The sequence below is a fragment of the Coregonus clupeaformis genome, chromosome 15, assembly GCF_020615455.1.
Source record: "Coregonus clupeaformis isolate EN_2021a chromosome 15, ASM2061545v1, whole genome shotgun sequence".
In the NCBI taxonomy this organism is placed as follows: domain Eukaryota; kingdom Metazoa; phylum Chordata; class Actinopteri; order Salmoniformes; family Salmonidae; genus Coregonus; species Coregonus clupeaformis.
In genome coordinates, this window is record NC_059206.1 from 19220279 (window position 1) to 19243020 (window position 22742).

At 45.3% G+C, this 22742-nt stretch overlaps 1 protein-coding gene across 4 annotated transcripts; it reads right to left on the reverse strand.

The window, feature by feature from the left end:
* Positions 1-1860: 1860 nt before the first annotated feature.
* esrp2 (epithelial splicing regulatory protein 2) lies at positions 1861-22659 on the reverse strand. 4 transcript variants are annotated; one of them, XM_041895347.2, is made up of 17 exons: positions 22470-22657; positions 22149-22301; positions 21523-21651; positions 14360-14473; positions 13665-13779; positions 13469-13570; positions 13033-13087; positions 12362-12472; positions 12065-12197; positions 11803-11845; positions 10750-11051; positions 8290-8520; positions 7894-8092; positions 6070-6274; positions 5394-5589; positions 2784-2883; positions 1861-2170 (listed from the first exon to the last, which is right to left on the reverse strand). In XM_041895347.2, the coding sequence occupies exons 2-16, from the start codon at positions 22278-22280 to the stop codon at positions 2794-2796; spliced, it is 2157 nt and encodes a 718-aa protein (XP_041751281.1). In that variant the 5' UTR covers positions 22281-22301; positions 22470-22657; the 3' UTR covers positions 1861-2170; positions 2784-2793. The 4 variants fall into 4 exon arrangements, with proteins under 4 accessions (XP_041751281.1, XP_045080977.1, XP_041751292.1 ...); XM_041895353.2 differs by lacking the exon at positions 1861-2170 and adding an exon at positions 3518-3539 and having other exon boundaries at positions 2805-2883; positions 22470-22659; XM_045225042.1 differs by having other exon boundaries at positions 22149-22657.
* Positions 22660-22742: the final 83 nt, after the last annotated feature.

The window sequence follows — 22742 nt, forward strand, 5'->3', positions numbered from 1 at the left end:
AGCTTTTTGTGCATATGGAACATTTCTGTGATCTTTTATTTCGGCTCATGAAACATGGGACCAACACTTCACATGTTTATATTTTTGTTCAGTTTGGGAGGAATAATAATAATAATATGCCATTTAGCAGACGCTTTTATCCAAAGCGACTTACAGTCATGAGTGTATGGGTGGTCCCGGGGATCGAACCCACTACCTTGGAATGGTGGTGTTGATCCTGGAAGAGATTGCCTTATCACTGGTTGACAATAAATCACTTTATTACGCAGGGCCTCATTTCATAGGAGTCATCTATACCTACACTGGAATATATAGTATGTATAATTTACTGGATCAGCCTTTCAAATAGCCTACTAATAAGGATTACTAGAAGACCTAATTTATGAACGCGTATGTGCCATTAAAGAGCCGAGACATCTTTTGCGCCACTAGTTTCCCAATTCAATCCAGTGTAAAAATACACATTTCATTGGTGCATGCCGCCATACATACATAAACGCTTTTCACAGCAAAAACCAAGTTATACTAGTTATAAGTACTGACTTGTTCAATAGAATTTCATTGATTTAGTTCAGAACAAATTAAGGCTGTTTAAACACTGGGGCAATAAAGTTTCATTTATTTATTCAAACAGTTATATACACATACAGTTATAAATTCATACAAGTCAAGTCTCAAACTTGCTTAAAAGAAACAAACAAAAAAGTCCCCTCTGCCACCAGAGGTCAGCCAGGCCTCAGAGGGGGCTGGTATTGCACTCTGGGTAATGTAGGCACAGTGAAGATGAGAAACCAAAGACACTAGTGTTCTCAGCAGCCCAGTCACAGGAAAAGGAACAACTCATTCACTTTATTTATTTTTTAAACAGTTTGTCGGTCCAAAACAAGGGAGAATCGAAAGCATGCTGCAGAAGACCGCGGTTTTCAAGAACAGTCTGGAAGAAAACTAAAGAGATGGCACAGAGATCTACTCTCTTTAAAGGATAAATGATATTGCTTAAAGATTATGCAGACCAACAGCCAACTCTTTTCACATTTACATTTGAGAGTTTATTTTGGATTAAACAAAGAATCAATATTTGTCATGCTAGTATACTACAGAACTATATGAGACTCTGGCTACTTGAGCCTTAGCCTACTCTGATTGTAGCAAAGACAACAAAAAAAGAGTGCTTGGACATATTCTAAATAGAATGGCATGCCATACATAAATGCTTTTTACAGCAAAAACAAAACACTGTTACACAAGTAGTTGTCAATAAGTGCATCACCCAGCATGTTACTGTGGCTCTCACTACTGTACATAGTGGCCTTGTCTTTTCTAGTTCTCCAAAAGCCATGCCAGGGAGTAGTGGAATGAGCATCTGATTTCCCTTCTGCTATCCAGTACAATAGTAGTTTCAGTTCCAGTCAGTCTATATGGCTGTCATCTATTATCACACTGTACAGGTCAGCATTGGAAGGCACATCATTTACGACACTAACGTGCATACAGTACATACGTAGTGTTTGAAGACATACACACATGCATACGGTAGGCTACATACAGTAGTGTTTCAGACTGACAAACCAGACAGGGGAATAGGGATTTTGTTTGGAGGTATGAACATCTTATATAGTGGGGTTGTAGTGGTCATTTTGCTAAAACAAAGGGAGACGTGGTTTCATGCTTTAGGTGAGTGGTAAATATCATTGTCATCGTCGGTGGATGTTATGGAAGTATTAACACAAGGCACTTCGAGCCAGACACACAGAAAGGATGACGTGCATCATATATAAATATGTGTACAACCTAGTGCTGTGGGGAGAGGTGTCTGTCGGTCTGTGTATGAATGTTGAGAGGGAGCGTGAAAGAGGGGGGGGTCGGCGGATTGTTTGTGGGGAAAAAGAGGTGTGTCCATCAGTAGTGGAGGGAGAGGGCGAGGGAGTGACGAGGGAGAGAGAAACGGTGTCAGCAGTTGCGGTCCTCGGCTCATCCCTCCATGGTCGCGGTCAGCTGGTCACGGTCAGTTGCAGCACACCAGCAGGTGGACGGGGAGACCAGACAGGGGGTGGTTGGAGCGCTCGGCCACGGCCCGCCTGGCTGACTCCTCGCTGGGGAAGGTGACCAGGGCCTCGCCACTACGCTGGCCGCTGAAGTTGTACAACAGGAGGATGGAGTCCGGCTGGAGCTGGAGGCAACAAACCACAGGAGATGGAGGAGGGATGTAAAGAGGTGTGGAGCGAGAGAGAGAGGGGATAGAGGCCACACCGCTCAGTCATTAGCACCATCCCAACACCAGGGGGCCACAATCAGGCAAAGGAGAGAGGAGATCCTGCACTGATCAAACAAGTAGAGTTAGAGAGGAGATCCTGCACTGATCAAACCAGTAGTTAGAGAAGAGATCCTGCATTGATCAAACCAGTAGTTAGAGAAGAGATCCTGCATTGATCAAACCAGTAGAGTTGGATGAGTCAAAGACGAGAAACCACAGGCCAATGCAATTCCTTCTAATGCATGCTTCCCTTTAGAAGAGCTTCAGTCCAAAAGCAATCCCCTGATCAGTCTGTGGGAGCAGGTTAGCAATTGTGTTAATAAACTCAGAAAGAACACCACTAGGGTAGCACACTCAGGTCAAGGGCTAGATAAATAGTTAGAGAGGAGAGGAAGGGAGATAGAAAGAGAGAGAGATTCACTCTGGAGCACACTGTTGATTTGGTGTTCGGCAGGTGGACTGGCAGGCAGGCAGACGGGGGGGCCATGCGAGGTACAGGGGGTTGAGGGGGTTGAGGGTGTTAACTTACCTTAGTCTCCCTACAGACAGAGCCACTCTTTGGGCTGGATCAGACTCCTGGTCTGTCCCTGACTCATCTGAACCATGCTGCTGTAGTCTTCAGGAGAGTACTACAGTGTAATGAGTTTCACAGTCAGACAGGTGGACTCAGTAGAGCATTATATACACACACACACCACATAAATAAACTCACAGTTTAAAACCTAGATACACACGTTTTAAATGTAGATACACCACACTACAAGTCCCCAACAACTGTCATTGGAACATACATGCATACACTATAAGTGTAATGTATGTAAGACACCAATCAGAACAGTTTCTCACCCAAACTGAGTGCTCAGTCAGAGATAGCACAACAAGTTTATAATTGAGCCAGATAGCAAAAACCAGGGGATAATCAGTCAGGATGAGATTACAGTGGTTTAGCCAAGAGTCAGGACTGAACACAGCAACACACACTCTTTAGCACACACACACAGCGTATGACTGAAAAGCCTTACAGTAACTGGTCAGGTGATCTCACATGCTGGGAACTTAAGAGTTAGCCCCAAGGAAAACACATACCTATGACATTAAAAACCAGCAGCAACTTTTCTAAACAAACCTTTAAGAGCACAAAGAGACCCAAACCCTTTTACAAAAACATCCCAGCCCCAGCCCCATCCCTGTATCCTAGAACACCTAATACACCTTGCCCAACCAGCCCAGTCAGTCACAGTACTGTGAGAGTTCAGTTCATACCTCCTCTGTAGACTCACTCCACCTACTCAGCCAGTCAGCCAATGAGGGAGAAGTAAGAGAAGGGGAGAGCACAAGTGCACACGTGTTCCTTATTGAATATGCAGCACGGCTGAACCATGCTTGGTGTTGCAATAAAGCATTCTGGTAGCTAATATATGAGCATAGTGACTGGTCAATGGTGAATGATGGTTTGCCTACAGGCTTGTAGTTAAACATAAAGCTGGTTTTGTCATGAGGTGGGGTTATAGTTTGGGGAATTATACAAATATGCTATTATGGAATAAGAAGGGTTTGGACAGTTTGTCCAGGTATTTCTTAAATTTAAAATTTTGGGGGATTTGTGTGTATTGTTAGGTATTACTGCACTGTAGGCGCTAGAGACATAAGCATTTCGCTGCACCCGTGATAACATCTGCAAAATGTGTACGCGACCAATAACATTTTATTTTTACAGTTTATGTAACACAAGTCAGAGCCGCACTCGCCCCAAACCAATTTAGAGCCCCATCTGACACCAGGACAGATTTTTCTCCTCAACCCGACTCTCCCGCATAGAATTGTTCCGAGAGCTGATCTGTGACCCACCAAATAACATCAATTTTATTGTTTCCATTACTCCAGAGTAGTAGGCCATTATTCCCTCCCTGCATGAATTCATTTGTTTGCATGTCTATTGAACATTTGGATAAAAGGAAACCAAGCCGATATCTTTTTATTTTTACAATTGACAACTCAAATCACTCTGAAACAAGGGCCTTCTAATTAGCCTTCTTACCTAATGAAAGCCTTTAGCTGACAAAACTCGTGCAGCACCTGTTTCCACGATGGTGTATTTCATAACCTTTATTTTTATTTTTCCAGTTAGGTCTATGTTAGACATTTTTGCCTGAGCTACACTATCCAGGGAAATTACACTTGGCAACATATTCCAGCACCACACAATGGATAGTTCCCTGATCCACTGCGTGCATGGCTGGTAGCCTACATGTCTGTCTCACCGCTCACAGAACGGAATTCTCAACACAATAAGCTCCTGGGTTTGTAAAAAAATATTTTATCTTGATTTAAAATGCTTCCGACCCGCAATATAATTGTTCTGAACCGCAAACCGACCCATGGGTTGAAATAACGTTTTCATTGCTCCCGCTAGCTGATTTTTTTGCAGGTCAACCGCGGGGAACCGACCCGATGCAGGACTCTAACCGACAGCCCCTAAACCCTGCAAAAACTAGCAGAACATTCTGCTTTGCTATTGGCTGTCACACACAGGCACAAACATATACCCGCATCAGACACAAGATGTGGTATGTTACAACGCAATGTTTATATAAGCCCCTTTCAAACAGCCTGTTATTTACCACTCAATTGCAGGTATACTCCTTTTATACATGTCAGTGGGTAAATGGCAAATTGGGAGGGATGGGGGTGTTGTTAAACCATGGGGGCTGTTTGCATTTCAAATTAGGGAGGTGTTAAAACAATGGAAGTGTTAATGAATTTACCTGCAAAAAGCAGAAAACCAATCACACAGACCCAATACCTGTATTTTGGTTACAGCGTCTGTGAAAATGCAGGAATCATGACTAGGTTTTTAGGTGGCTTTTAATTTGCCATGTTTTTACCCCCTACCCCTACAAAAAGCTGCTATGGTAAAATAGTGGGATCTTAGTCTGTATATGAAAAGGGACAAAACACACAAAAAATAGTGGCAAAGAAATCACCAAGACACACATTAAACTGCAATGGAGATTGAGGAGTGGGACTGGGGAGACTGGAACTAAGGAGACTGGGGGTAGAGGGCAGCAGAGACTGTTTTAGGGGACTATGGAGGGAAAAGGAGAGGGTTAGTAGTGGGGGGTATATTGGGGGTTCTGACCTGGTATCCCTGGAAGAAGCTGAGGATGTCTTTGACCCCGGCATTGTAGGGCAGACCCTGCATCCTGACTAGAGCGCCGTGCTGGGGCATCATGGGAGAGGCAACATGGCCTTGGGCATGGGGCTGCTGGGCCGCTAACGCTACTGACCCTGGAGGAGATGCAAAGTAGCTCACCGTGGAGGGAGAGACTGGGGGGCTAGAGCAAGAGAGAGAAACAGATAGTTTTTTTTACTTTGGAAGCAAGTGTACATTATCCAGAATATGTTGGGTATTGATTTTGACACTGGAACATGGCACTTTGAACTGCATACACACATGACACAAGAGGATATACAGTTCATATTGACAAAACCCCAGAGGGAAATGGTTGTGTGGTTTGTACACTAAGCTGGGGTAGTATTCAGTGTAGTTTACACTAACCTGGGGTAGTATTCAGTGTAGTTTACACTAACCTGGGGTAGTATGCAGTGTAGTTTATACTAACCTGGGGTAGTATGCAGTGTAGTTCATACTAACCTGGGGTAGTATGCAGTGTAGTTCATACTAACCTGGGGTAGTATTCAGTGTAGTTCATACTAACCTAGGGTAGTATTCAGTGTAGTTTATACTAACCTAGGGTAGTATTCAGTGTAGTTTATACTAACCTGGGGTAGTATTCAGTGTAGTTTATACTAACCTGGGGTAGTATGCAGTGTAGTTCATGTTCATGTTCATGTAGAGCTGTGCAGGGTGGTGCTGTGGGGGGTAGTAGGCCAGGGTGGGGTGGGGGCTGTGTGGGGGCTGGGGGGTTCTGGGGGTGGCCAGTAGGGGGGGCTGGTACAGAGCAGCCTCAGAGAGCATGGCAGGAGAAGGGAACGCAGCATAGGCCGGAGGAGCCAGACCTGGGGAGAGGACAGAGAGGGAAGTTCAGAATTTCAGATACAGTAACATTCAACTACACAGGAATATTGGATCCTTATCATAATCTCAATATTATTACACCATCATAACATTATCATGCCTAAGCCTGCACATCAAACACTGAACCATCATACATTTACATTTTAGTCATTTAGCAGACGCTCTTATCCAGAGCGACTTACAGTTAGTGAGTGCATTCATTTTTCATACTGGCCCCCCATGGGAAATGAACCCACAACCCTGGCGTTGCAAGCGCCATGCTCTACCAACTGAGCTACAGGGGACTACAGCTCCATGTGCCATACAACATCAATCCAATTGATTTATAAAGCCCTTTTTACATCAGCAGTTGTCACTAAGTGCTTATACAGAAACCCAGCCCAAAACCCCAAAGAGCAAGCAATGCAGATGTAGAAGCATGGTGGCTAGGAAAAACTCTAGTTTTTCATATGATTGATAAGACTGTATATATTAGTCACATAAAAGCCTCAAGATAGTATCCTACTCAGAAAGTTGCTCCAGGTCTGTCCTTGGTGCTGCCCTAACCCTACAACATAAACACACTGAGGGACTGAGGGAGGGAGGGACAGCGCATTTATACACAAACAGGCTGTATGGGTCTGTGGGCCACATTGACACAAAACACAGTCAGATGACCTTGTGGGCTGAGGGTGGGTTTGCAGGTACACTCCCCTAACCAATCTGGCAACTTAAGTGACCTTGTTAGGCTGAAGGTTGCCACGTATTGTACACTCCACTACAATCTGGTAACCTGAGTGACTGGTCACCAAACTGGCAACTCAAGTGACCTTGTGGGCCTGAGGGGTTAACAGGTGGACTACACTCCGCTCACTAACCTGGGAACCTGAGTGAGAGTGACTGACTTTGTAGGGTTAAGGGTTGCCAGCCAGGTAACGTACACTCATCTCTAACCAATCTGGCAACCCAAGTGACCTTGTGGGGATGAGCGTTCTAGGTACACTCGGCTACCAACCTGGCAACCTGAGCGAGTGACTGCCATAACTCCAGGTCAAGCCAGTGAGATTACAGTTGATGTCAAACATGAGGTTGAATAAAGGGAAAAAAGTCAACAGCAAACAGAAACCGCCATTTGAGTAACTGCTCTCAAAGTGTGGCCATCAGAATTCACAACAGCCAATGGTGACACCAGACGGAATTCACAACAGCCAATAGCCACACCAAGAGCATGCACTGCCTTCTAGTGATATGATAAGCAGGAATCTAATCTCTATAGCAACAGGGCACTAATAGAACAAAGTACACTGGGATAGACACCCACTTTAACCGTGTGTATGCAAACAAACCCTTCATAGTTTTAATTGGTGTGTTACACCACCCTACATTATACAACTAATATGGAGGGCATAATTACTACAGCTGACCCTGCCTGTGTAATATGTTCCCTGAACAAACCATTAACAAGGCATAACCATGACTGAAACATGTCCATTTGAATAATAAAGAAGCATTTCTGAAAGCTACTTCCACTGTCCTCGCTACATATTCTCTGTTCTACGTGATATGTTGTAAAACATCAATGGGACATGCAGTGATTCAGCTAGATCTATTATAGACTTACAGGGTAGTTTGCAGGGTGGAGGGGACAGGCCGCTGCGGTTGAGTGTTCCTCCCATCAGGACGAAGCTCATCTCCTCAGTAGAACACTGGAACACCTCCACATAGCGATCCTTCATCATCTTCTTATGGCACTTCTGGGCCACCATGAACGCCCTGTCAGCTGACTTCATCTGGATGAAGGCGTCACCTGAGGGACGACCCTGGAGAGGAGAGGGAGGTTAGAGATGAGAAAGATGGGCTGTTGGAAGGGTTAGGGTAGGAACTTTGGTTGCATCTCAATAGTGTAAAGCTGCTTCCGATTCCTCGGCTTGTACCCATCACTTCATCTGCGCTAAGTGTTTAATATAAGATGGGTGAAAGTATCATGGCACAAGCGCACGTGTGTGTGTACCAGTACCTGTTGGTTGAGCACCATATGAACCCCATGTGGTTTAATATCAATAGTGTGTTCTCCCATGAACTCCAGTATATCCTCTATAGCAGCGGTGTATGGTAGACCTCGCAGACGGACACAGTCCCGCGTGCTGCCAGTCGCCAGGTAGGGGGGTGTGGCCAGGACCGGCATGGGGACCATGGAAGAGGAGGGCAGCGTGGAGATCAGAGGGGTGGACATGTACCGGTTCAGGACCTAACAGAGAGGGCAGAGGTCAAAAGGTCAGACGACAAAGTCGTGTTTCTCTGTTGTGTTGAGTCATGTTGATCGTCATTTACAATAAGCTTTTATCTAATACAGTCAAACTAACATCTCTGGTGTCACGACACAAGCACCATCCTCCAGCCAACTGACTCATGGGGACCACATTCTATGCTGTGTCACGTATAGTCCTTCTCCAACTTTAGTCATGTCTTACGCTGTAAAGACAATACTCATTGCACAACATGTACAGTAACACTCATTTCAGACGAAAATAAGAGAACTGGTTAAATATGGAGAAAGAGGTTTATCTCCAGTAGTCCTCCTTTCTAAAGAAATGACCTCAAGTGACAGGCAGTGCCTAGAACACTGTACCCGTTGGACCTCAACTGTACTTCTAAAACGCTCTATGCATCTCTACCTTACAGTGACTGTCTACTATAATGTAATTGTTGCACCGTGGCTGCAGTACAAGGGAACAGCTTGATGCATCTCTGATAGCAGGATAAGTAGTAAAGAAACAACCCCATTAAGTCCCTAAACACCGTCTGCTGCACCTCACCTGCAGTACTTATGAACATCTCTACATTCTACTACACCATACCTGCAGTATACTACACCATACCTGCAGTATACTGCACCATACCTGCAGTATACTACACCATACCTGCTGCACCTCACCTGCAGTATACTACACCATACCTGCAGTATACTACACCATACCTGCTGCACCATACCTGCAGTATACTACACCATACCTGCTGCACCTCACCTGCAGTATACTACACCATACCTGCAGTATACTACACCATACCTGCAGTATACTACACAATACCTGCTGCACCTCACCTGCAGTATACTACACCATACCTGCTGCACCATACCTGCAGTATACTACACCATACCTGCTGCACCTCACCTGTAGTATACTACACCATACCTGCTGCACCATACCTGCAGTATACTACACCATACCTGCTGCACCTCACCTGCAGTATACTACACCATACCTGCAGTATACTACACCATACCTGCTGCACCTCACCTGCAGTATACTACACCATACCTGCTGTATACTACACCATACCTGCTGCACCATACCTGCTGTATACTACACCATACCTGCTGCACCTCACCTGCAGTATACTACACCATACCTGCTGTATACTACAACATACCTGCTGTATACTACAACATACCTGCTGCACCATACCTGCTGTATACTACACCATACCTGCTGTATACTACACCATACCTGCTGCACCTCACCTGCTGTATACTACACCATACCTGCTGCACCATACCTGCAGTATACTACACCATACCTGCTGCACCTCACCTGCAGTATACTACACCATACCTGCTGCACCTCACCTGCAGTATACTACACCATACCTGCTGTATACTACACCATACCTGCTGCACCTCACCTGCAGTATACTACACCATACCTGCTGTATACTACACCATACCTGCTGCACCATACCTGCTGTATACTACACCATACCTGCAGTATACTACACCATACCTGCTGCACCTCACCTGCAGTATACTACACCATACCTGCTGCACCATACCTGCAGTATACTACACCATACCTGCAGTATACTACACCATACCTGCTGCACCTCACCTGCAGTATACTACACCATACCTGCAGTATACTACACCATACCTGCAGTATACTACACCCTACCTGCAGTATACTACACCATACCTGCAGTATACTACACCATACCTGCTGCACCTCACCTGCAAAATACCATACCTGCTGCACCTCACCTGTAGTATACTACACCATACCTGCTGCACCTCACCTGCAGAATACTACACCATACCTGCTGCACCTCACCTGCAGTATACTACACCATACCTGCTGCACCTCACCTGCAGAATACTACACCATACCTGCTGCACCTCACCTGCAGTATACTACACCATACCTGCAGTATACTACACCATACCTGCTGCACCTCACCTGCAGTATACTACACCATACCTGCAGTATACTACACCATACCTGCTGCACCTCAGCTGCAGTATACTACACCATACCTGCAGTATACTACACCATACCTGCTGCACCTCAGCTGCAGTACTTATGAACAGCTCTACATTCTACTACACCGTACCTGTCAGACCTCAGCTGCAGTGTTTCTGAACAGCTCTACCTCATAGTGACTGTCTACTACATCGATAAACAGTGATTGTGCTGTGTTTTACCTGTTGGACCTCAGCTGCAGTGCTTCTGAACAGCTCGATGTATCTCTTGCCCAGGATCTGCTTGTGTTTCTTCAGGGCGTTCAGGGCGTACTCCTCACAGGAGAACAGGACGAAGGCGTCGCCTGTGGGCCGCCCATCGGGGTACTTTACGAAGAGTAGGCCCTCGCTGGCGTCCGTCACGGGGCTGTCGGCCCCCAGGAAGGTCAACACCTCCTGGGGAGAGGCGGTGAAGGGAAGACCCCTCATCCTGATGATCACCTGGTTCTCCTTGGACAGGAACTGGGCCACCTCGTTGGATGTGCCTACAGTCACACAGAGGGAGAGGAAACTGAATTAACTAGGAGTTAAAAGTTCACACTTTAGCTAATTACTTGGTCCCTTTTACATGCAGATTATTCTGAGGAGTTGATTGTTGCCACTAATAAATAAAATGATCAAATGCATTACATTACTTAAAATACAAGAGTAGACATTAAAACAAGAGCAGTGAGTCAGAGTCTAGGGCCGACAGTATCTGCTGGAAGTACAATGTTTTGTCAGACATTATAGATCTCCAGTCGTCTGGCTAGAGTCCACAGACAGACACTAGTCTCTCCCCTGCCCTCTCTCCTGTATCAGCTCTGCTCTTTGTCTATTCACACCCCCTTTGTGTGGCCCTGAGCTGGGCCTTTCACTGGCCGCCGGGAGGATGAGGTGAGACACTGTCGGCCAGGGGTAAAGTTACCTTCCACCAACTAGCCTCTGAGGGGTGAGAGAGGGGAGGGGGTGAGGCTCACAAAGCGCCTTTCATTCCCCCAGGATAAGCCAGAGAACCGGAGCGGTACAGGGCAGGGGAACAGGGACAGTTCCTCTAGTCTCTACTCTATACTCTCCGCTCTGCTCAGGAAAGAGCTGCTGTTTGAGAGGCAGGGGGGTCTGTCTTGGGTCTGTCTGGGATATGGGGGGGAATGTAATAGAAAGCTACACTACCACACACTAACAGAGAAACGTTCAACATGGCTTCATAGGAAGCAAGGGAAGAGACAGGGAAGGGGGAAAAGTCTGAAATCTGACCTCCAGCAATCTTGAGGAATTCCTCTCCTGTGGCTTTGTAGACCTGTGAGGATGAGAGGAGACTTTTAGCAACTCTAAATGGCCTTTCATCTGACCAATGCAACATGCACTGTGTGCTACAGTTGGAAAGCATTAATTTTTTTCTCTGTAACAGTATTGGCTGGATAGATGATGCTGTAACGGTATTGGATCCATAAGTGATGCAACAGTAATGGTATGGCTGTGTTAGACGTAGGGGCTGCTGTCTTAGACGGATGCTGACCTCAATGTATCTGCTGCCCATGTGGTGTTTGTGTCTCTCCAGGGCCAGGTCTCTGTGCTCCTGGTTGATGAAACGAACCAGGGCTTCACCGTTCCTCCTGCCCTGGGCGTTCAGACAGAGGGCCACACCACCCCTAGAGATACACACAGGGAGAGGTTGGAGGAAGGGTAAGCACAATTTGACCCTCTATGGAGACAAAGCTGCATGTACAACTTATTGTGGGTGTTAGTCGCCCATTCTCAGTGGAAACGTGGCTTAATCACATGACACACACACAGTCATGTTTTGGTAACGTACTTGGCGATGTTGAGGCCCTTGAAGAAGCGGGCGATGTCCTGGTCAGAGGATTGCCATGGCAACCCTCTGGCTCTGATCACTGTCTCACTGTCCACTGGTTCGGTCTTACTGCTGCAGGGGACAAACCAGAGGCACGGTCAACATGGGGAATGGTGTTTAACTGTTACACACTGAACTCACACAATGCTGCATGAGACACCAGAGAGAGAGTAATGTTCAGAAACTCTTTGAAGACAATGTAAATGGCTTGAATAGTACTTCTATATTGTTAAAAAACCAAAGTGTTTCAGTAAGTCGTCTTCATCAAAGAGAGACATGGTAAAAATTGGGACTTATGCAGTTTAACAGTCTACTTCACACTACTCTAACACAGCAACACAAATTCCAGGGGTTGTCAAGGCAATGGGTATTGGACACCGTAGTGGGATTTGTGTGGTGCTACTGAATAGCCAGTTGAGTACTTAATGGCAAAGTTGGAGTGGTTTAATGACACGCTTGTGGTTTCTCTTGTTGCTGTAATCAATGCTAAGAGCCTGGCTCTGAACATGGGAGGGACGGTTAGGCTTCAACTACAGTAAACACTAAACAACAGGTTTAGTATAGAGACGTGGCCACACAACCTCATGGTTGAATGAGGTAACATTAAGTCGATGCACTGAGAATATACATACCATGCTCCCGATTCAAGCTTGTACTTCACAGCTTCAAAGCATGAGAATTTGTGGTCTGGAAGAGGTTCAAACACTAATTAACAATACGCATCAAACTTCTATCCACATTTACAATCAAAAGTACCATACTGATAAAAAAATTACTTCACATTAGGCTTGACATTGGATCTGCCAACAGAAGCCAATTGACTTCACTTCTATTCAGACTAAACAATACAACAAATGTTGTTTTTAGTGTTGCTCCGCGTTGCCAGGTTGTTTCATGCTCAACAGGTCTGGCCTGCCAGCCTGCAACTTCAGCAGCATTCCTGTTAGCCACCTAGCCTAGAGAGATTGACAGGGCTGTGGGGTGGCCAGGTGGGACTGGCACAGACAGAGAGCGGGGGGAAATGTGGGCTAAAGAGAGGGATAGCAAAAGAGAGATTTATAGACGTACTGTATGGCTCAGCCAGGATGTGCAGGGAGAGCTGGACCATACTCCTCACCTCCTTCAGCCCCATCACCTGCTCTGACAGGGGAAGTTCTGGGATGCACACATCTACACACAGGTAAGGATAGTTTATCTGTCATTTGTATAAGTACTAGGAACATCAAAAGTGTTGACTGACATTTTTAATCTAACCCTGACTTACATTCTAGCATAGAGGGCAGTGTGAGGTCCTGGACCTGTCCAACGTTGGGACAACATTTGTGAAACTCTTTCCTCACATCCACAAAGGAGTAGAAACACTCTGGCAGGACCAGGTTCTGAAACACACAACAGGTCGTTGTCATTAGTCTATTCAACATTCACTGAATAGTAGAATACTCTGTAGACAGACCTCATGAAAATAAGGGATAATAGGAGTGACGCAATGAAGGAGGGAGCCAGGTATAGGCGGCATAAAGAGATGAAGAAAGAGGGGATGAGATGAAAAGGAAAGTGAAAGAAAAAAGAGAGGACAGGACGCCATCTCCGGATGATTGTGTGGATAGCTAGCATTCCTGTGCAGATTATGACATGTTACTGCTCAACACAAGACAAGCACAGGAGAAATACTGCTAACTGTGACCCAGGAAGTACAACTTACACGTGTGGCTAACAAGGTCAAATGTAAAGAATATACACAAACAAATACCAAAGACTCAATATCTGGACTGAATTATAGCATTGTGCCTCCTTCACCTAAACAAAGTCCTAGAGACTGATTCACATAATACCTTTTCCATATACATGTTGGAAATTCCCCTAAAAACTAGGTCAGTAAATAAGGGCAATTATATTTTCTAACAAAATGGCTACATTTCCCCTAAATGGTAGGTTAGAAGATCAAGGGCCACTCAATACCTTCTTGGAGGCCTCAGGGTGAAGGGCCTGTCGTATGATGAGGGGCCCGTCGACACACAGTGTGTAGGAACTTCTGCCCAGAGCCTTCACCTCCGCTGAGACGGACTGCTGGAACTGTAGGGAGTGAATGAAGAAAGATACAAGAGGAGAGTTATTGTGAGAACATACAATCAATCAATCAATTTTATTTTATATAGCCCTTCGTACATCAGCTAATATCTCGAAGTGCTGTACAGAAACCCAGCCTAAAACCCCAGACAGCTAGTAATGCAGGTGTAGAAGCACGGTGGCTAGGAAAAACTCCCTAGAAAGGCCAAAACCTAGGAAGAAACCTAGAGAGGAACCAGGCTATGAGGGGTGGCCAGTCCTCTTCTGGCTGTGCCGGGTGGAGATTATAACAGAACCATGCCAAGATGTTCAAAAATGTTCAAAAGTGACAAGCATGGTCAAATAATAATCAGGAATAAATCTCAGTTGGCTTTTCATAGCCGATCATTAAGAGTTGAAAACAGCAGGTCTGGGACAGGTAGGGGTTCCATAACCGCAGGCAGAACAGTTGAAACTGGAATAGCAGCAAGGCCAGGCGGACTGGGGACAGCAAGGAGTCACCACGGCCGGTAGTCCCGACGTATGGTCCTAGGGCTCAGGTCTCTCAGTTGGCTTTTCATAGCCGATCATTAAGAGTTGAAAACAGCAGGTCTGGGACAGGTAGGGGTTTCGTAACCGCAGGCAGAACAGTTGAAACTGGAATAGCAGCAAGGCCAGGCGGACTGGGGACAGCAAGGTGTCAGCATGCCCGGTAGTCCTGACGTATGGTCCTAGGGCTCAGGTTCTCAGAGAGAAAGAGAGAACGAGAGAATTAGAGAGAGCATACTTAAATTCACACAGGACACTGGATAAGACAGGAGAAGTACTCCAGGTATAACCAACTAACCCCAGCCCCCCGACACATAAACTACTGCAGCATAAATACTGGAGGCTGAGACAGGAGCGGTCCGGAGACACTGTGGCCCCATCCGAAGATGAGTCAAACACACACAACCAAACTAAAGTATGACTTTACTTTGTTGGTTATCAGCCAAGTAGTTGCCTGTGGTCTTTTAGAGATTCAGTGTAAACCACTTGTGGCCAGCAGACAAACATGGGAGTGCCAATGTCACCTCTGGAAAAACCACAGAGTAACACAGTACTGATTAATTCTGCTTTGCTGCAGCACGCTACTAACTACATTTACATTTTCGTCATTTAGCAGACGCTCTTATCCAGAGCGACTTACAAATTGGTGCATTCACCTTATAGCCAGGTTATACCTTATAGCCAGGTTATGCTTGATTTGTTTTCAAATAACAGTGCTCAGGGAGTTCCCTCCCATAAGAATTAGCAGTGTTTCTAACCTTTAACACTTTAAATAGGCCAAGTCTTTAAATAAGCCCACTGGTACAAACAAGTTCCCTGAACAGGTAGGTTTGAGTTCTGGGGGATCAACAGGTAGGGAGGCGTCCTGAGATTGACGGATGTGAACGCTACGTTCTGTACCGTGCGTGTGTGTGCGCGCATCTTATAAATGGGGAGGGGGGGGGTCCAATAGGTTTTTTCAGGTGTTTGCATAGCGAGGAAGCAGACGAGGGATCGTGGTGCTAATCAGCACCTGGATCAGGGACTTCACTTAGCAGTTAGACCAACTGTCACGACCAGACCAAGATGAGACAGGACAGGTGAAAACAACCAACCCCAGCCAGAGAAACCAGCCACTGCTTCGCTTCCTATAAACAATGTTCGCCAATCACTAGCCCCTATAAAAACACTCAGCCAATGACCAAGCCCCGCAGCAGTGACTCCCAAATAGGTATGTGTTTAGTAATCATCACATTTAAATGGGGCCCATTACTAGTGTTGTGTAAACTTTACTGGTGTCTTTGAACAGTCAACAGACATAATGTCTCACCATCACCTCAACCAACAAACTGACCTCTCCAATTTGCCAGTTGGTGCTCCAATTCCATTTCTAGCTAGGCTGGCTTCCTTTTTTGAGGGTATCATTTTGGTATCCTGTCTATTAGGGGAGAGTGGGGTAAGTTGAGCCAAAAGGGTAAGTTGAAACGCCCTTGTTTGTAGGAAACCATACACAAAATGTATCATTTGACCAAATATTGAGGAAGCGGTCATAATTTTATGGAGTCTGAAGGGAGTAACCACATGGAAAATGTGGTAAGCAAGTTAGGTAAAAAAATAAAAATAAATTTCACCAAGTCAAATTAATGTATTGTGTTAAGAGGTTTCATTTACATTTTAGTCATTTAGCAGACACTCTTATCCAGAGCGACTTACAGTTAGTGAATGCATGCCATTTATTTATTTTTTAGATTCATACTGGCCCCCCGTGGGAATCGAACTCACAACCCTGGCGTTGCAAGCGCCATGCTCTACCAACTGAGCTACACAGGGCTTGTATATAAACCACAGTAGATCATTTAAAGATTGTTCTATACCTCAGTTGGGGTCTCTATAAGCTTCAATAGGAGGTCCTAAACCTAGCACGGAAGCCTCTATAATGCAAATTCTGTTGTGTGGTGTTCCGCAGGGCAGCTGGCTGGGCCATTATCGTTTTCACTAATGATATTCCACTGACCTTTAATAAAGCCTGTGTTTCTATGTACGCTGACAACTCAACAGTATACACGTCGGCTACGACAGTAAAATAAATAACCGACAGCCTTAACATAGAGCTCCAGTCTATGAGCTCAAGTGTTTGTTAGGTGAGCTCAAGTGTTTGTTAGGTGTTAAGCCAAAAAAGCCATTTTGATTGTGTTGAATTGTGTTTGGGAAATAAAGATGGGCATGGTTTTAAAAAGGTAGTGGTAATACTTCATTCAGTACAGACATTTGTAGGCGGCTTAACTTACCCTGTTTCGCGGCTCAATTTACCCCATACCCGTAAGTTGTGCCAAGAGACCACTTCTTTTCCCAAAACTAATATTTACATGAATTCTGATTATTTCCAAAGATACAACAACATCCTGAAATATCTAGATATCTTTGTTAGAAAACTATTTCCCTTGACGGAGTGATGCTGAATATAAAAATAATGACTAAATTTACCCCACATCAAATAGGCAACACTACTCTCAAATTCATGGTTTGTTTAGCTACTACTTATCCCCTACAAGCTACAGTCCCACTGAGAGAGGGATACCATGTTATCTGTCCAGAAGATCTAAATGGTCGTTAGTGACTAATTGTCAGTCAGTCAGTGAGGCTAATTTCACATGGCCACTAGCCATATATGACATCCAGCCTTCAGACAGTACGAGTGTGTTGCTGCTGGTGTGTGTTAGAGCATGCTCCACACGGACAGCCAGGAGATATATACACAGGGCCATGACCTCTCAACCTCAACAGCTGGCGACTCAACTGCCTGAGAGAGGAGCCATGGGTGCTGTTAAAGTAGGGCACACCGTAGGAAAATGATTGCAACGGAAAGCTTAAATCTGTGTCCCTATTGGTCAAGTGGTACCTCCCCATTTCAAAAATGTTTTCGCCCTACTGAACATGACCCCTGCCTGGCTCTCACTAATCTACATGAGGTTATGGAGTTCAACTTGAGGGAAATAATTATGTTCATGAGGGTCTCTATTTCAACACACTGACCGTTACCCACAAACACCATCACACAGGACAAAAAAACACTAGGCCCCCTATACCATGATCATATGCATTGTATTGAGACAACAAAGGAGAGTTTTGTTGAACCCTTCATCACTCCATCTATCCTGAACCTATCAAACCCTAAAAGGGATGAGATGGTTGAGTCCTCGTGGTGACCGGGACCAGGATACTGGGTTATTGATTGACAGGTCTGTCTTGCCACGTGGAGCTGTGGGATGCCATGCCACTTCAGGGCCTGGTGCGCTACAGTTCACCATGCTATGATAACATCTGGGTTAGGGAAGGACTGATACACACAGGAAGCTCATTGGCTGATGTGGGCCGGTCAGATAGGCCCCTAAGACTACTGACTGGCTTTCTCTGAAAAGACTGTCTGCCAAGGATCCAGAGGTCAATGTGTCATCATCTGGGAGCCATGACAGATGATACACAGTGTATGTCATAGGGTATCAACAGATACTGTAATGTATCTGGTAACATCTATGGTATAGAACCCAGTCATTTAAGTAGTCCCATAGATAATAGGACAAGCAGGAACAGACCAGGATGCAAAGGTAGTTGTGTTCAACCTAATGCATGGTGAGTGAGGTGTGGTGTTCGTTTGCTTGCGGCTGTTTTCACAGCTATGCAGCCCCGCCTTGCACAATCAGCAGCCGGATTAGGAATAGAAACAAATGGTTTAAAGGAACTAAGCGACACACCCTGTACTCTATCCGCTCTGCCAAACTAGCATGCTATTAGAGCAAACATGTCCAACAGGACAGGCCTAACAAAGGGAACAGGTACTGATAAATATGACAACACTAGCAGCAAAGGTTAAATCAGAGAAAGTACCAGACATTAACTCAATAAGGCAGTCAGAATAGGAAATGTCAACATGCTACAAATGAGAACATGTGCATAGACGGTCACTAATCTACCTGACCAGGCCAGCCAAACCATTCATTGATTACCATTGGTTTCATTTTCCCCATTGGGAGGGCGGGTGGTTCTCTGCTGCACTGTGCCATGGGTGAGAGTGAGGTAGGAGTTGACCCTTGAACCATCTGTGTTTTCTCTTTGGTATAAGCTATAGCTGGTGTGTTTGCATGGTGTTGAGGCCGGGCCCATGGAGAGGAGTCGAGCAGGGGTGGTGGTGAGGCTCACGATAAGGTGTTAGGGAGTACCAGGCAGTACTCATGGCTAGGCCTGTTACAGTCACACCACTGTCCCAGACTTGTCATTTTATGACTGGACTGTGGAGATTAGAGGTTTACAATCCTGGGTCTGTATAGGACCCTCTGGTTTGTTCTCTACAAGGCACAATGCTGTTGGAGAATGGGAAGGGAGAAGACCAAGGGAGAGTTTTATTGCTGCTGGCCCTTTATCTTTCATTATCTGCCTCTGCTGTGCACCTGCCCTGCCCCAGTGCCTTCAGAACCTGGGAACAGGGTGACGCTGCCCCACCTGTGAGAGAGACCTAGCAGCACAGAGAGCTGAACACGCTTTGCTCCAGGCTGCCTGGCACAGAGCAAGTCAGAGCCTGTGTACTATCACTGCACTGATCTGAGGCTCTTCACACTAAATACTGGCCCTAATAAAGGGAGGCCCTAAGACTGACTGGGGTTCAATGAGTCCAAACCACAAGTGTCTTCCAGACAAACCCATTGATCTGAGAACAGCTAAGAAACTAGAACAGGATTCTGACATAAAAAAAAAATACAAAAACTCAATCTTAGGGAGAGAAAGTTGTTGATATGTTGAATGGAAGGCAGGCTACAAATCCACAAGGAACAGTAGTGTTTAAAGTCCCCCCCCAATGGAAAGGGTGCAGCCCAGTTCTAATCTCGATTGCCATTTTTCTCCGACTGAATAAATCTTTCACCAAAGAAAACAAATCTGCGTCCTTGGCTAGGCTGCTCTGGCCTTATGACATTGTCAGGTCCACTGAGATATGGTCTCTGCCAGGTTAGTTAGCTATTCCTACCTACAACCCCAAAGGCAGTCTCTCCTATGACTCACATTAGTTGAATGTAGCTTTATCTCCATTCCTCCACTGACTACCTGGCTTAAATCAATAGACACGAATGAATAAACTAAACCTGACCAATGGCAAGAGAAAGTGGCCCAGCAGACCGAGGTAAGCCAGTAAAAAATGGATTGTTCTGGTTAATCTTTAAAGGGTCCACAGACTCACAAAACAAACTGGAATTGGTACGGCTTGCAGGTAGAGAAACTCAAACTACAGATTACTTCAGCAATCAGAAATCAGCAGTGAGAGAGCATCTTGCAGTACGGATCTACTCTAAATCTATATTGTGTCACAAGCCACAACCACAAGAGCACTGTCAAACTCAGGGACCTTATTGCAAAAACATTGTTGTTGTTTAGGAAGGATTGATCACTTCAGCGAACCTGCTTGTGCTTGTTGCATGGGAGAGGACCACAGCACTGAGTCAGACAGCATCTCTAAACCATAACCCTAAATCACTAGGAGAGCCTGGTAATATGGGGTTTTCAATTATGAAATACTGCTGGGGCGGGGATGGGGTTCGGTGTAACTCCCTACCTACAGAGTGCATACAAATACTCTCAGCACTGCAGGCAGACAGAGCGGTTGAAAAACAAGTTTGGCAACATAAGCCCTTCTTTTGTCAAAACATACCTGGGGAGGTGGAACGTGAAAACACATTCACATCCTGGTCATCATAAACAGGAACAGACTGCCTCATCTCAACTACCTGGCCTGAGAAAACAGGTGCTAGACTATGGCCAGGGGTCTCCCTCACTCCCCCTCTTTCTCTCTGTCCGTCCTCTCTGCCCAGGAGGCGTGTTTCTTTGCGTTCCCAGGTAAACATTCAGTCTTCCAGATGTCAGCAGCTCGCATCAGTCTGGGACAAGACTAGACCTGCTTGTCTCCCCGTCCCTACCTCAACCCCACGGCAGTCACTGCTTAGCCAAGCAAGCCTACTCAAACCAGCTTCTACACTGGGCTGGTCCCAAATGGCACCCTATTCCCATAGGGCTCTGGTCAAAAGTAGTGCACTATAGGGAATAGGGTGTCATTTTGGATGTAACTACTCACTGCCTGTCAAAGAGCTTAATAGGCCAAACAGCAGCCAACCAATTGGAATAATTGTTAATGGTCAGAAACCTTTCAGGGGTTTCCATTCGCTGAGAAAATCGACACACCTTAACATTTCCCTAAAGCGTCACCATCAAGCTTGTTATGTCCTGTTATCTCCCTCCAGGCGGTTGGCGATGTTAAAGACCATTTGAATGCTGTCAGTCTTATCATGCATGGTTGTTTTTGCCAGTTAAAGTTCAGCCATTATCATATTAGAGATTTGTTCAGCATCTTAAACTTTTCTTTGGAGTCAGTTTTAAAATATTTAAGTCTTAGAATGCAGGAAAGCAAAGGACAAGACTCGAGATTTTGGTCCTAAACAGGAATCTTCACTATTGGGCCTGAACAGGAATCTTCACTATTAGGCCTAATCAGACAAAATGAGTCTCACCTGTTGCAGAACTTTGTCCAGAGGTTCGGCCTTGTAGAGTTCGTCCACAGACAGCCCAGTCTCCTCTTCACTCTGGTCTGTCAACTCTAAAGTATCGGGCTTCACAAGACGTCTCTGAAGTTTCCCAACCTGTGAACGGAATCGGTGTTTCACCACGGCATGTGCCACCCATTTTAGTTCTAAACTACAGAGTACAGCTTGGTAAAAACGCAACAACTAATTTCCCAAGTCAGTACTAAACATGACAGGCCCATTTTATGAACTCACCGACTATCAAACAAGCAGTTAATTGTCAAACAAGCAGCTAATTGTCAACGCAAAGTTGCCAATGTCAAGGCGTTGACATATAACCAAAAAGGTACGCTTTCTTTCATCCTATATTTAAAGCATTTCACTGAAATTACATCTGACACAGGTGTAGGCTACACACCCCCAGCCTATCGGTTGGTTTAGTTGAGGCCCATATGCACACTTATCTTTTAAAAAACTGTGACCCACAAATATTTACAGAACGCGTACCTTTGTTGATTAATATATGTCAGCTGTCAAGTTAAAACATGAGTCCACTACTTAGACACAAAACACTAAAAAGAAGAAACCTTTACAACGGTTGAGAAAGTCCGTACCTTTTTCTCATGTAGATCCACAATTTGCCACACCAAGAGAATTATTTCCCTCTCATCCGAACCCAGTTTACCCCCATTTGCACCAGCTGTTGCCCCAAAGAACACCACCAGAGTATCACTGTGCGAAGCCATCAGGGACCACAAGGGTAAAAACTACAATTAAAAGCAAAGATGAAATAAAAATAACACGAGGGTTCACCTTTTCCAGTGATAAGGAGCAAACAAAAGGTCTGGAAATTCAATTGAAGTCAAGTAAACGAATAGGGGGAAAGAAAGATTATTTTCAAGAGGACACGAAAGAGATTCGTTCAAAGACTCTACCTGATCAAGTACTTGAGTGTGTTCTATCCAGAGATACTGGTTTAACTGGTAAAGAAAGTTGGAAAAAAATCCGTGTTTTCCTTCACGCGAACTCCATGACAAGCCCTGAAGTTTTTTTTTCTCTTCCTCGCAATTTTTACGGAGTTACCTGTGTATAGTTCAGCTTCTTACTTTCAGTCAAAGCTCCCAGGGGAGTTGGCCTATTGGCCGCTTGGCAAAGGTGAGGGCGGGACATAGCGCACCAATACCTATGTAACCTAACCTGATTGGTGT